The 15,276-nt window shown below is 43.1% G+C and overlaps 1 protein-coding gene across 1 annotated transcript in view; it reads left to right on the forward strand.

The window, feature by feature from the left end:
- TXLNB (taxilin beta) overlaps nt 1-11,431 on the forward strand; it is a 29,267-nt gene extending 17,836 nt beyond the window's left edge. The window contains exons 6-9 of the mRNA XM_009959552.2: nt 2,841-2,915; nt 8,245-8,337; nt 9,431-9,526; nt 10,622-11,431. Of these exons, the coding sequence (XP_009957854.2) occupies nt 2,841-2,915; nt 8,245-8,337; nt 9,431-9,526; nt 10,622-11,431 (1,074 nt within the window). The remainder of the gene's footprint in view (nt 1-2,840; nt 2,916-8,244; nt 8,338-9,430; nt 9,527-10,621) is intronic.
- The last annotated feature ends 3,845 nt before the right edge of the window (nt 11,432-15,276 follow it).

Genomic DNA, 15,276 nt, shown 5'->3' on the forward strand with positions numbered 1-15,276 from the left:
CGAACAAAACTTCTTTGCCTCAGACAAGGAGAAATGTCTTCTCATGCAGCCTGTGTACCACATCTCAATAGGCAGGTGATCTCATTGCTTGCACAATTCACTTACACGTGCAACTGAGAACATGATTCCCTGTATAAGGAGCAATGGTTCATACTGTGTGCACATCCCAAAGGATCAACTTTACCTAAGGATGCAGTTTTACTATCATCCTATAACTGGTCACCGCTACTTGGACTTCCTCCCTATACCAGACATTTTTAGCACTTGTAATACAAACTTTGATGTGCAATGAATTGCAGTTTAAAGCCTCTGTGGCTTTCAAGTATATGACTGGAAGGTATTGATCAGATTTCTACATAATTGGAATTTGCAGAATCTGGCAGCAAAAAGGAAAGCTTAACTTTCATTAAGCCAGTCCCCAGATCCATGTCATTAAATGGGAACGTATGTTCTTGAGGACTGGCTTTTTTATTGCTGAGCATGATGTGACTGTCTGGGCCTCCAGCAGTTATCACATCTCTAATAATATAGTATAACATCACCACACTTCACTGAAGTGCTGCTTTGTAAACACCTCATGCAATATTTATTCATTTCTTTATACTTCAGCCTCCTTGTTACCACTTCATAGCCTATTAATAAATGTATCAGTTCTTCTGATTTGTTTTCTCCCAGCTTGGTGTTTGCAGATGACTTCAGGCTGCATAAAAGTGCATGCTAATTTGAGCAAGCCTCTCTGTGGCTTGCTTCTATGACAGAAGAGTTTATTAACTCTTGGATTTTTACTGGCACAGAAGCTATGTGGGTCAATAGGAGAGAAGAAGGATTTCATTAACAGGCAAAAGAAGCAACATTCTTTACCTTCTCTGTGCATCTCTTGTGCTGTCGCAGAAGACATGGCACAGGAGGTGGGACCTGTTCATTATTTCAGGCACACTGGGTATGAAGGTAACCCTAGCAGAAATTTAAGCAATACAGGTAAAAGCCCCTGTAAAAAAGTAAGGACTGGCCTAGGCACTGGGTAGCTCTGAAGGTTTTAAAAGTATTTTTTCATTAAATCATTCAAACCAGACACCCTATAATTCCAAAAAAAACCCAACCAACCCCAAAACCCAGACAAGCATATAGTGAAGAAACATGAAACTTAAACTCCGGATTTCATTCAAACTAAAAAAAATAAATAAATAATTATTTTTGTGTGCATAAAACATACACTCTCCCAAGAAAACAAATGTGTGAACTGAGGCTCATTTACCCTAGGCCTATTCATACCATCTCTTTTTACTTGCTATGACACAAGATATTTGACATTTTAGTCAACAAGTTCTAAACTCAGGAATTTGACTTATCTCCATTGAACCAAACATGAAATTAAATTCTCAAAATAAATATTAAGAGGCAGGTATAAAAGCAACAGAATGTGGTGTTACTTCATACAATGCATACTTGGGCTGTAAAACATTCTTGTCCAGGAAATTGTCGATGGTAAAAATTCAATGGGTCAAAATTAAAAGGCCAAATTGATGAACGAAATATTTTTCTAGAGCTAATGTATATATAAAATATATATATAGGCAACAAGGCTAATTAAGATAGTCTTTGTCCCGCAACTAGCTAGAGACAGGGAGGGAATTCATTACGTTGTTCACTCAACAATTGTAGGGTACATCCTCAGCTCTTTTGCCAGGTGGAATTCAAGTAGTTCACATGCGTTATTTCCAACAAAATGGTAGAATAAAAGCTTTTACTAGGGATCAAATACATTTACTGCATGTGGTTCTACTCACCTTTCACTTCCAATATGAGAGTAGGATCTATTGACTTACATAGTGCTTTTATTTTCAATACATTTTCAGAGCCCAATTGTGCTATTTTAAATGGTACAATTTAATCCAACAGGAGAAAGTCCTACGGTAAACTAACTTGTTTATATCTCATTTCTCAAGCTATAATTAGCATTCTTTTTCTAAAATACATTTGGCCTAACCAGTAAAACACTTTATAAATGTTTTGTAGGCGATAGGCACATTTCTTTAACACTTCAGTAAATGTTTCCTGCTTTCAGATTAAATCAATTGGTAGAATATTACTAAGCGCTTTGGAAGTGCTGACTCAGAACTGCAATTAATTCATCATTGACCAATCCTCCCATCTGCAGCCTGCCTGTCATTTTGCCAAATACCTTGAGGTAAGGAATCACATCTTCCCAGGAGCAGCCAGGGATGAAACTACAATCAAGCTCTTCCTCAATTGCCTTCTTGATCTAAGGGAGGCATTTATCAGCCTGAGCTGGGATTCCCTGCTGATGGCATCTCAATGCAAACAGAGCCCAAAGATAACAGACAGCAGTAAATGTATGACCTTTACTATGCATTCCCTCTCTGAAAGCTCACAGATTTTTTGAGGCCTGACCGTGACCGTACCTGTATGCTAAGTCCTGATCCTTAATGCAAAAGGGAGTTTGCCATTCACTGGAGAGCAGGAATTTGGCCAGAGCTGTGCTGAAATGAAAGTGCCATAAAGTATCTTAACCACTCTTTAGGAGTCTGGTGACAATATGGTTAAATACCACACTTTTTAGAGCCTACTGTACTGCACACTTCAGTCCAAGTAGGTTTTGAACTCCTGTTCAAATATGCCTTTGGAAATCAAATGCCCTGCCCCACATCTCAGGATAGCACTAAATACTTTGCCTTGCCTAGCTCCTCTAATTACATTAATCTGTAAGTTAGATCACTTCTTATCAAGGTAGCAGTGGCAGAAGCATAGGTAGCTGGAGGATGAGAATTTCCAGCTGATAAACTAAGGACCTAACAATTTTCTCTCTGTCCAAAACACAGCTCCTGAACCAAGCTGCAGAATGGAAGCTCCAGGCCAAAATGCTAAAGGAGCAAGAGACTGTCCTGCAGGCACAGGTGAAGTAGGAGAGGTGATTGCATGGTGTGCCTTTGTTTCCCAGTTTTTAACCCGTGAGGCACATTCCAGGTAAAGTATCCAAACTACTTTCTGTGTGTTCCTTCTACCCACATTCTACATCCCATAGACTATTGCAAAGGAAACAGGTTGTTTTCAAGGCAACTGTAAGGTAATGCCCATACTGCAAATCATACTGTGGCATGTGGGTTGTTTAGTCTGGAGAAGAGGAGGCTCTGGGGAGACCTTATTGCAGCCTTTCAATATTTAAACAGGTCTTATAAGAAAGATGGAGAGACACTTTTTACCAAGGCCTGTAGTGATAGGAAAAGGAGCAACAGTTTTAAACTAAGAGAGGGTAGATTTAGATCAGATATTAGGGAAGTTCTTCACCCTGAGGGTGGTGAGACAGTGGAACAGGTTGCCCAGAGAAGCTGTGGCTGCCACCTCCCTGGAAGTGTTCAAGGCCGTGTTGGATGGGGCTGTGAGCAACCTGGTCTAGTGGAAGGTGTCCCTGCCAATGGCTGGGGTGTTGGAATGAGATGATCTTTAAAGGTCCCTTCTGACCCAAACCATTCTATGGTGCTATGATTTATGAGTGTTTACAGTACTCAACCACACAACAATGTGTATGCCTTGGCTTCACTGTTCACCATAACTACCCTTCAGGCAGGTTTCTAATCCAGCAAAGTACTGGAGTACATAGATATCATGAAACATGTTTACCAGACTGCAGCTGATGTGCTCATGTGCTTTTCTGGACTGGGGTGCGAAGGCAGCATTTTCATTAACTTTAGCAGGAATTCTGCCTGCTAAGGGCTTATACAAAGGGACCTCTAGGATTTCAGTGTTTACTTGGAATTTGAAACATTCAATAAAATAAAATTACTTGCCAAAATTACACTAAGAGTCAGGCTGGAGTGAAAGGCAGTTAAAACAAGAAACAGGCAGTATATACTACACTTCGAAAGCAAGGCAATAATTGACCTTGAATACAAGTGAGAACACTAGATGACATGCTGGACTTTCATATCAAAAAGAGATGGCATCGGCAGATTTTCCTAGACCTGCAGAAACAGTCACGTAGATTTATCTTCTTTGACCTGTCTGTGAGAAAGTTGCCCCTCAGCAGAGCTTTGCAGGGCATGGTGTGAGTCCTTCAGCCCCTCTGCAGCTGCCCATCTCCTCACCCATCAGGAAGCCCCCTCCTAGCCCTTGTTCACAGTTAATCATCCTGGTAAATTGTTCCAGCTCTGCCCTTGTAGATGGTCTGATTCCTGCCTGTCAAACAGTCAAGAAAGGCTAGCGTTAAACTGATAACCTGGAAACATGCTAAGAGGGGTTTGGTCCTTTACGTGTTTTTTCAAAGGCTGAGATAAGCTGGTAGCACACCGAAGAATATCACATAAACTGCTGCTGACACCAGTTTGACAGGTTCTGCAATCAAACCTCAAAGGCCTCCAGCTGAGTCTGTCCTGACTGCAAACCTGCTCCAAATTTTCTCAGAGTGGTTTTTAATTAAACTTTTATGTTCAACCAGAAAGAGTTTTGCATGCAGGCAGACCTCTGTAGCCAGTTTAATGAAACTGAACATATTGATAAAAGCTAGAATATATTAAGCATACATTTGAAACGGTAAAATTGTTTTTAGAAAAATCCAGTCAAACAGGTCTGCAAAGGCATTGATAATACATGTGCCCCTTGCAGACTTGTGTAGGCAAAAATTAAGTGGTTCATTTGCTGAAATGAAACATGCAGTTAGGTGTTCTGCTCAAGTGTGAGAGCTCTGTCACTTACACAGCAGCCTCCATTTGGAATTACTGGGAATAAGAACATTTATTATTATTATTGTTTCCAGTATGGTAGCACTGAAGGGCCTCTCTCACGGACCAGATGCCATTGTGCAAAGCGTTGTGCAAGGGCAGAACAGAAAGAGCATAAAGAGCTCCTCGATGCAAACAGCACAAAACAGCAAATAGATATTAACAGAGGAACAGCTGCATGGAAATTATGAGAAGACATTGGTCAATGAGATGAGGAGAAGCCATAACATAGCCCTCACTGCCTGCTATAGTGAGTGAGATACCACTCATTTTAGAGGACGTGATGAACACCTACTGCTTCCTTGAGCTGGAAGGAATCAGGGGACATCAGCTTCATGCCAGCCTGTCTCTGGGTGGCACCATGTGCCTAAGATGGCCAAATCCAGCGCTCCAAACGGTGACAGGGATCTGGCCCCAGCTGAGGGAACACGCCCAAACCATGGTGATGCTTCCCAGGATGCTGCACGCCCTCCCTAGGCATCTTGCTTAGGCAGACTTTTTTTTTGCTTCCTGCTTTGAAACGAAGCGAGAAGATAAAAGTCAGATGAGGCCTTTATTTTTTGGTAGCTGATGTAGTGCAACCACTGGGCTTTGGCAACCAAGGAGAACATAACAGGGCCAAAGGAGCGTCCTCACTGTAGCACCCTTACGGCATGGCAATGCAGAGATGCCTGCACTTCCCAAAGCCTTGCACTTGTGAGCTCTCACCTGGCAGCAGCACAGCCTCCACTCTCCCTTCCCATGCTGTCAGGGGCACTGGATGGGCAGTGGGCCACAGCGAGGGGGTCCTTGTCTCCCTAACCGAGGAGCACAAGTACATGTTTCTAGTGAGAAACAGCTCTCACAGCCTGTTCCCAGCCACCACGAAAACATTCATTTGTTATTCAAATTTAAATTGCAGAAGCTATTCTTGGTGCTGTGGTACTGCCTAGAGATCACAGCTTGCCCTGTTCAAACCTGAAAGGTTTTTAATCTAATTAAACAATAGGCAAAAGTTGGAAGAGAAAAGCGGAGACAGAGAATTGAGGTGAGTTTTTTTAAGACAATGGCTCTGGGCTAGGAGTCCTGGTTTGCTGGCTTTCACTCCTGCTCCCTCCCCTGGCTTTGGGATGCTCAGGCATTTCTCCTTAGAGCCATGACGTCTATTCCAAAATCTCAGTTGGTATCAGTGTTCCGCTTATGCTGTGGCACTCGGCCTGCTAAAACAAATCCCTCTGAGTTTCTGTTTGTGCACAGGTCACAGCTCTGGCTACAGCCTAGTATAAATACACACGTGCAAGCTTCATGTCAGCTAGCTCCAGTATCGGTACCACAGAGCTCTGGATGGATTAACCCCCCATGCCTTCACCCAGCTCAGCGGGGAAGGACTGCAGCCAGTGCCATATTCACAGCCACCGAGAGAGACCCTAAGGACCTAGTTTGATCTTAGCTCAGGCACATCCACAGTATGCTACAGTTCTGGCCATGGCAAGGGGCATCATAACAACTAGCCAGAATGAACACGAAACGTAATATAACCATATCTGATTTCAAAATCAGAATTAAAACCATCCCACTATTAGCAACATTTTCTAAATCTTCTTTTCCTCAGTAACAAAGGAGTAGTATCAGGGGAGGGTCCATGTTGGCTGGCACCACACACAGTAACAGCTCCTAGCTAGTCGTTTAGTCAGCTCCCCGCCAGTGCTGAGAGGGCAGCTAAGACTCCAGCCAGAGGCCTGAACACTGCAGGCTGCTCTTGAACCTCCCATTGCTCTGCACCCACCCCACATCAGCCACTGCGTGTTACACCAATCCCTTTTTCTAAGGAGAGCTGTCAGGCTGCACAGATGAAATGTCCAGTCCTCTAAACACTGCTGGGGGTGCTCTGGCACCAGAAGGAAGTGGATGAGTTGGAGCTGGTCGTCTTTTCCAAAGAGTAAATATCCATGCTTTATCTATAGAGAATCCTGCATGATTTTGAAAGTGCTTTTCCCACCCAGGGAAAAAAAAAAAAAAAACAGAAAAAGCAGAAAAAAATAAAATCTTACAGAAAATACTAACCTCAGATCTTTAGAACTTTTTTTTTTTTTTTTTCAAAAACGTCCGCAGATTTTAGGCGTAAAAATAAGGATTACTGACTGAATACAGCCACAGATGAACTTTCACATGACTACCAGGTGTAAACTGATAGCAAAATACGGAGCCCTAGTAGTCTTAAACGTTGGCACATTGCAACAGATCTTTCTTCTGCTCTGCTTCATGAAGTGAATTGAAACTGGCAGAAGAGGCTGGCAGGGGATTATTTTCTCTGCCTTTGCTGGCCTTGCCTGCAGCTGCAGTCCACACACATGCCACAAAACAGAGCTGACAAGGTGCCCTCTCAGCTAACTCAAGCCACGGTGCAGGGACGCAGCTGGAAGGAATCCGGTGCAGGATCACGGCGGTGTGAAGGGAAGGGTGGGTTTTGCTCAGTGGTGGGGCTACCCCACGTGCCAGGTAACACAGGGAGGCAGCAGTGACACCTCCCTTCAACGGTGGAGTCCAGTGGAGCACATCAAGTGCTGGGTGCAGTCCCTGGCCACAGCCCAAGTCACGAAATGGGGATTGGAAAGGCAGAAGAAGGAAAGCTGTGGCTGCAGCCTGATGTGGGGACACCTCTCCCTCAGCTCACTTGGACATCAGAAGCAGCATAGCCAGGGTAGCATCCAGCTCCCAGCCTGGCTTGTTGGGTAATCAAGAAGGCAGGCAAACAGCTGGACAGACAGGCTGTGCTGAGCTCCTCTGCTAAAGCCTGCCAGAGCTTACGCCCTCAGGTTGTAGTTGGAGTTTGGTGATGTCTGCACGGTGAAGCAAGGCTTAGAGCTCGGGCACAGCTCTGATTATGCTGGCTCCCACCTTGGGTTAATCCCACTGCCTGGTCCTGCACAGCATCAGTGGTCAGACCAGCTCAGGTTAGTCCCTGCCCATGGAGATGGCCCAGGGATCACATTATCATTTTCCATTCTGTAGGTCATCCTAGGAGTTCTTTCCTGTCTGCCACAACTGTACACAGAAAAGAAGCATACAGGGCTTGTGAGGAAAGGCAGTGACTGGAAATCTTCGCAGACTTTAATGCTGTGCTCTTGAAGTCTCCACAGAGTTACCAAGAGAAATGTTTACAGAAGTCTCCACTTCTAGGGAATTTTTTTTTGCTTCTGGGCACCCTGTAGAGACACCACAGCTGCAACATTAGGGAGAATACAGCACCCGTAATTCCCAGGTATTTTTAAAATCAGTGGCCTGGGTCTTTCTATTCTTCCTCAGTTTACCTATTTGCAAGAGAAGAATCATAACAGTTTGCAACCTCAAAAAGATGCAGAGAGTTTCAGTTCTGAGATGTTTATGGTTCACGGCATACAAACTGAAGCTCATTTCCATGCCCAAACACAACACTTATTTTATTATCTTCTACCAAAGTAGAAGTTCACCATCCTGGAGATTCTAAATTACTGTGGGTTGTTTTTTTTTTTTTTCTCTGTTAATGCAGATCACTCTCTACTCTGAAAGGTTTGAAGAATTTCAGAAAACATTGACCAAAAGCAATGAAGTGTTTGCCACGTTCAAACAGGAGATGGAGAAAGTGAGTAGCAGCTCATACCTGAACTCTGTGCTTGAGACTTTCCTTTTAGATCTTGACATTTCTCACTGCAATCATTTTATCTAGGATGGGACTATTTCTGCACATTTTGGAGAACAATCTCCAACATTCAGATGAGATCTGGGGCATGCCTACCATGACTGACAGCAGCTTAGACTTCAGCACTGCAAGCTGAATATTTCACTCTCCCTTTCGCCTAAACCCAAAATTGTCTGGAAGAATAAACATTTTACCTAATGTGGTAGTCGGATACAGACCCCTCAGAGATACCAAAGGGGGAGTCTGGAGCTGCATTTTTCAGCCCATGTCTCCAGGAGTGTCCAGAGCCTCCTGGGTGACTGACACTGGTACCGAAATTTTGACACAGGCTACACATTTTCCCAATGGAGTGTGCAGGCAGAGCTGGAGCCCACTGACACCTTCCCACCATGAAGCCCAAGTGACTGTTTCCTTGCAGCTAGTGTACTTATTTCCTCTAATGAATGTGAGTCAAAAAACAAACACACCCACATGTTGTACCCACTTTGATAATAATGTTCTGCTCTGCCACAAGGGCCCAAAATCCTGGTGCCCTGGACCAGGCAATCTCTAATGATCTTCACAGAGATTTCAGTCTGCAGAAAACCAAAGGGAAAGATGGTGCTATTTAGCTAGTGGTGTGTTTTGGTAGTAGTATAGAGGTGACTAATCCAAAGGGAACTTCCTCAGCAGTGCTGGCTCAGAAGATAAAAGCCCTTCTTTAACTTCCTAGCAATCTAACATTGTAGTCTGAATAATGCCACCTTTACTTTGCCTTTTGTTTTTGTGACAGTTTGTGCTCTGGGAGCTGGCTATACTTTTAACCACATAATCAACTGGTCCTACTTTAGGACTACAGACTGGAAGCTGAAAGTTGTATGGCAGCTACTTAAAACTAAATCCATCCCTTAACATAAATTATTACTTAGCACAGCCATTACAGCTGCGGGTGGCAGAGTTACGAATACAGCCCAAGACATGAATAGAAGGGCTGTCCTAATTTCATCTGCAGCATGGAATTCCTGTTGTGATTCAGCTTTTCCTCCTGCTTCTATAGATGACAAAGAAAATGAAGAAGTTGGAAAAGGATACTGCTACATGGAAATCCAGGTTTGAGAACTGTAACAGAGCATTACTGGACATGATTGAAGAGGTGAGCAGTCTTTGTGTTCTCAGGATGCACCTCTTTCCCCACGTAAAGCTTTAACTAGAAGATGAGATGACCTGAAACTGCCAGAAGTCAATGAAAAATTTGTTCTTGAATCTAAGGGTCTTTTTTTCCAGCCACCTTGGTAATTAGATGTCTTTAAAGACAAAGACAATCACAACTGCTGGGGCTTTTAGATTGTGCAGAGACATTCACTAAGTCCGCTAGAAACTGAATTACGTAACTGTGAATTTTAAGTGCTCTAAAAATGTGTGATTGTTAATGCTCTCAGATAGAAGCAAATTGGCATTTGTTCACTTCACGCTACTTTCTCGCTGCATAAGAGCATCCACCCAGGGAACTAATGTGCTCTAGCTAATGAACTTTACATTCACGCCTTTCATTAACTTCCTGGGTAGGCAAACTCTGAGAGCAAAAAGCAAATAACTTTTGGCTCACTATAGTTTCAAACATGCTGTCACAGGGGTGTTGCAGAGGAAATTCATAAGCATGTTGGAGCTTGTTCAAATAAGATAAGAGGCTGCCTGAAGTTTCACCCCAAACTTATACTGAACTTGGACCAGGTCTTTCATTAGCTTTGTAGCTCTGTGCTATTGCTATTTCTATTTCTGTAACTCTTTTTTCCTCACTGGGTGTAGAAGTAAGAAAATGTTCCAATTCAGGCTGCTAACACAGAACCTAGAAGCAAAATAAATATAATACAGTTTGTTTTCTCCCAGATTCTCACCCATGCCCACCAGAAGTCCAGGTAGGCTTTCAGATGGTTATCTGTATGGACATCCACTATGTTTTTCTGTCTCTACAGATCATCAACAGGTATTCCTGCAAATAGTTTTGCAGGAATTGATCTGAATCTGTGCGGAGAATGCTAATACTCTGCAGTAACAGGGGTGAATTTCCTCTTGCAGCTTTGGTACAGAAGACCATAGTTATTGTAGAGCAGTTGGTGAAAGCCAGCTACCTGGCAGAGTCCTATGAGGGCTGCCTAGATCTCAAATTATCTCCTAATTGCCAGTTCCACCAATGAATTGTATGCACCCAAACTCAGTCTGCACCTTTGTCTTATGTCTTTGACCACAGAAAGCCATGAGGTCCAAGGAATACGAGTGCTTTGTGCTGAAAATCCAGAGGCTAGAGAACCTTTGCCGGGCTCTGCAGGAAGAGAGGAATGAGTTGTACAAAAAAATAAAGCAAGCACAGTTCCCTGAAGAGTTGAATGGAAATGGCATCTTAGAAGAAGATGACACTGATACAAGCCCTTCCTCTTCTGAGCAGTCGAGCACTGAGCTGCACACTACTGATGAGCGCATGCTGAAGGAGCTGGCAGAAGCTTTCAGGGTGTCCCACAAGGCAGAGGAGTCCCTCCCAAGCAACAGCAGCAATCCAGAGACCTGTGACGCTCAAACATCTAATGCTGCCCTGGTGCCAGAGCTGCCCTCTCCTCCCATCCCATGGTTAGAGGCCGGGAATCACTGTGAGCAGCCCAGCACGAGCGCACCAACACCCACTGAACACATGCCAGCACCCACTGGGAGTATGCCAGTGCCCACTGAAAATACAACAACACCCACTGAGAACGTGCCAAAGCCCACCAAAAGCATGCCTGCACTCCCAGAAAGGGTGCCAACACCCACAGAAAGTGTGCCAATATCTCCCAAGAGCATGCCAGTACCCACTGGGAATATGCCAAAACCTGTTGAAAGCATGCCAGCAACCCCCGAAAATGTGCCAACACCCACACAAAACATGCCCACTCCCCTTGGGAATACGCCAGTACCCACAAAAAGTCCACCAAAAGCTGTAGAATGTGTGAATAACCCAGCGGAGCTGTCTGCCCAAGGTCAGTCCGCAGAGCAAACAGGGGACACAGACATGGAATCAGTGGATTGAAGACACTGGTGTCTCCAGGCTTGTCTTCTGCAAACCACAGCTCTACTTTGTCCTCTAAATTTATCCTTTTTAAAAAAAAAAAAAAAAAACACAAAAAATGTGTGCTGAAACACACTCACTTATCTGTAGGCAAATGTAATGCACTTCTCTTTGCTACCACTATCCAGTAATAATGGGTCTGCAAATTTTGCTGTCCTTCATCTGCTTGAAGCATAATATTTTCCTAATGACAGGAGAATACAATGAAATTACAGGATCTTTTTTTTTTCCCATGCATAATGAGTCATCTCATTCAGCAAAATAACTTTAAAGTGTTGAAATTTCATGTTTTGAGAATCATTGCAATTCACATGCATATATTTAAAGACTCATAATTAGTTGTATCTATTTGTTACGATGTTACACAAAAGATGGTCTACTTGGACACATAGTGATTTAATAAATGAGGTGAAAGGAGTCTGTAATTACAAAGTAAGATAGTGAAACCATCAATGTGGTCAGCCATAGCCAAGGACAGGTGCAATAACAAAAGGTGTACTTTTGTACAAGTAAACTGCCACTCAGCACTGTGGCCTGAACACCAACAAACTATTAGCCTTACCTTGAATTGTCCTTTTCTGCTTAGTGTTCTAAAAGAGGGTTTGTTTTCAATGGAACTACAGGTGAGCGGAGATCTTTTCTAGATTCCTCACAAAATGACTGAAAACAGCAATTTTTAAATTGATGGCAATTCCCAAGGTAGAGGTCACAAACCTCTCTCTGCATCCCACAGAAACCTGCTAGTTTGTCATACTATTTGGGATCATGAGCCCAACAGAGGTGCTCATGGCTGTTCCCAGCTCACAAATGAGGTCAGAAGTTGGTTGCAGATCCCAGCTTTTAGGCCAGGAGCGGAAAGCAGAGTGGAGCTACACTAGAAGGTACCAGGATGTATTCCAGAAGACACCCCTGAGATCTTGCTTCTGGACAGCGCCATCTCTCCCAGTCACAGCCACACAAAGCTCTTCACCACAGCTTCCTCCTGGCCCTGCTGCATGTGCTGAGGATCCTAGGAGAAGGGTGAGCACGTTCGCCTGTCACCCCGTTCATTGGAGTGGAGCACAAGAAAATAGCACAGAAGCAAATAGGCACCAGGAAAGCAGGAATCCCTCTCACAGACATCTTCAGGGACTGGCTACATTCTCATCCCTTCTCTTGTCTAACTAGCTCTCCCCATCTGTCCACCGACACCCCATTGCTTAATTATGCAGCCACCTTGTCAGAATCTGGCTGATTCTGGCACCAAGAACAAAGATGAAGAAGGAAGGGGGGCAAGAGGGCGTACCTACCCAGACAGCTGTATGGTCTCAAGCAAGGAGAGTAAGAAGGTTTTTTGGAAGAAGGTTAAAAAAATCCTATTGGCACATTTCTTGTTTCTCATCCCCTTCCTCCAAATTCAGTCTAGGCCTTCTGGAGTTTGAGCTGGATAGCTTAAGAATTTGAAAAGGGCAATTAAACAAGATGTCCAGAGGCTGGAAAGGGAAATGTTACAATCAAACAAACCAATTTTTATAGACAAAGCCCAAGAAGCCCCAGAAGACAAAGTGACTCACTCAAGCTGGAGTTGAAATACAGGTGAACTAAGAGAAAAGATGCTATCTTTGTCAGAGTGTGTGAGACTGTGCTCACAGATACCTTCCAGCACGCCACCCTCCAAAAGTAGGGTTTGAATCTTTGCTTACTGCCAACATGGTCCGCATCCTGGTTAAGTATGTCTGTGTCTGCACTGCTTGGTCTAGCCTTTTTGAGAGCTCACTGTTGGAGTATACAGAGTGCGATTTGCAACAGTTTGTTTGGATATGGCCCTACGAGTAGCTATTATGGCTACAGTTTTCTAATGTGGGTGCCTTATGTTAGATATCAAGACCGACAGGATTTATTTCATATCTTTAATCACTTGAAAGTAGATCATTCAAGTCTTAGTTACCTTGAGCTACTTTTATAAGCAGTGGAGAACAGGCATCTTTCAAGGACAAATCATCTCATGGTAAGATTGGCATCCAAGACAGAAGAAATTACTTTATCTCTGAGGATGCAATTTCTCTTCTCTGATTCTAGAGCCAGCCTAAGACAACTAGCTTAAATTTTAAATATCTGTTATTAGGTGTCTAAATTATGCAAGATGAATCCCATCAAACATTGAGATTCAAAGCCCTAAGCAAATGGCCATCTCTGAAAACTAAGCTAGTTTTGTGCCTGTGAAAATGTTAACCTATAACAAATCCTTATCCTAAGATAAAAAGTTATACTCACCTGATTTACTTTTTTTAATTTCCATTGACTTAAGTTTGTAGAAATATAGTTTCCATTACAGTCTTGTTTGTTGTTAGAGTGACTTTTAAAATTAATGCAATTTCTATACCCATTAATATTTTTTTTTCCTTTCTTGGTCTTGTTTGATTCTGTTGCCATTTTAATAATTACCTGCATGAAACCAAGTTCTTTTTCTTCAAGTAGGCCCTTAGAATGCCTTTAATTGTTGAAGCTTTCTTATACATTCAAATATTCAATTACATAATAAGAATGATCGACATGGCCTTGCAACTTTAACTTGGTTCCATTTTGCATAATCATTATGGCCTCATCTTTAGTTATATAATTGTTGCCTCATACCTTCCAACTTCAGCAAGCAGGGAGACAAGGATCCTACAGATAAAACTTCCTACATAGTCATGATTGATTCTTACAGCATCGTCCCTCATGAATAATTACACAGCCTTCTGGGAAAATCACTCCCACTCTATTCCACCTTCCTTATTTTCATCCTTTTAATTCTTGCATCTAAAACTGCACTCACATACTTGCAATTCCTATTACTCTGTGAGTTTCTACCCACACACCTGTTGCTTCTCCTTTTCCGTACCATCTACCAACTATATTTTATCCCAGCAATTTCCTCCTCGCTCTCAGTGCATACACACAACACTGAAAACACAGGAGAGGGACCCTCCCAGCTTTTAGTTCCAGTATTTGTCCTCACGTGTTTGTGAGAGATGGGAGAAAAAATTATAGGGATAATCCTGGCTGATCCCAGGCTGGATAGGGCATTTAAAATCAAACTATTGATATGGTTTATGTGTAATCTCATGGCCTATAGAGCTGTGGGAGGCTGGAGTACCCTCAGTAAAGGTGGAAAATCTACAAAATGTAACCATGCAATCATCCATTGCATCAGACTGGCAGATTTCTCTGCGTTAACCTACTTTCTCTCATTCTTCTTCAACATTATTCACTGGCCTCCTCCTCCTCTCTTCTTGTGTTGGTACCCAATACAAAATGGCCTCTGCATGGTAGAAGTGACCTTGTGAAAAGCCTTTGGGATTGCAGTCTGCATGTCAGCTCTGCTGCACTTCCCTTGGGTACCTCTGCACTCAAGATATAGAAACCCACCACACTCCTGTGATCATCTGGAGGCAGTAAGTAGCAATGCGACATGTGTCTTCCCTGCTGTTCATCCTTATCATCATACTCCTACTGATGCTGCCAGTCTCATCAATCCTGGCGTGTACTGTGGTTGCCTCCTTCAGTCTTGTTTTTATTTCACACAATTATTGCCGTACCACCAGGCACAGATTTGGGGGTGCGAAAAGGTGGTGATGGTAGCTATATCCTCCTTCCTAAAGCCATCCATTGTTGTGCTGCTTCCAAACAAGCAACAGCCTTTATTTGCAAAAGTTGCATGGAAAGAACAAAAATATTTTCCCTTTCTGCATGTCTGACCTTTGTCACCTCAAAAATTTAACAGCTCTCCTGCTGAACATGTAAACCACAACATTTTTCAATAACCCAGAGTTTATCTAAATGTG

This window comes from Leptosomus discolor, chromosome 2 (genome assembly GCF_034619465.1).
Source record: "Leptosomus discolor isolate bLepDis1 chromosome 2, bLepDis1.hap2, whole genome shotgun sequence".
Classification (NCBI taxonomy): Eukaryota; Metazoa; Chordata; class Aves; order Leptosomiformes; family Leptosomidae; genus Leptosomus; species Leptosomus discolor.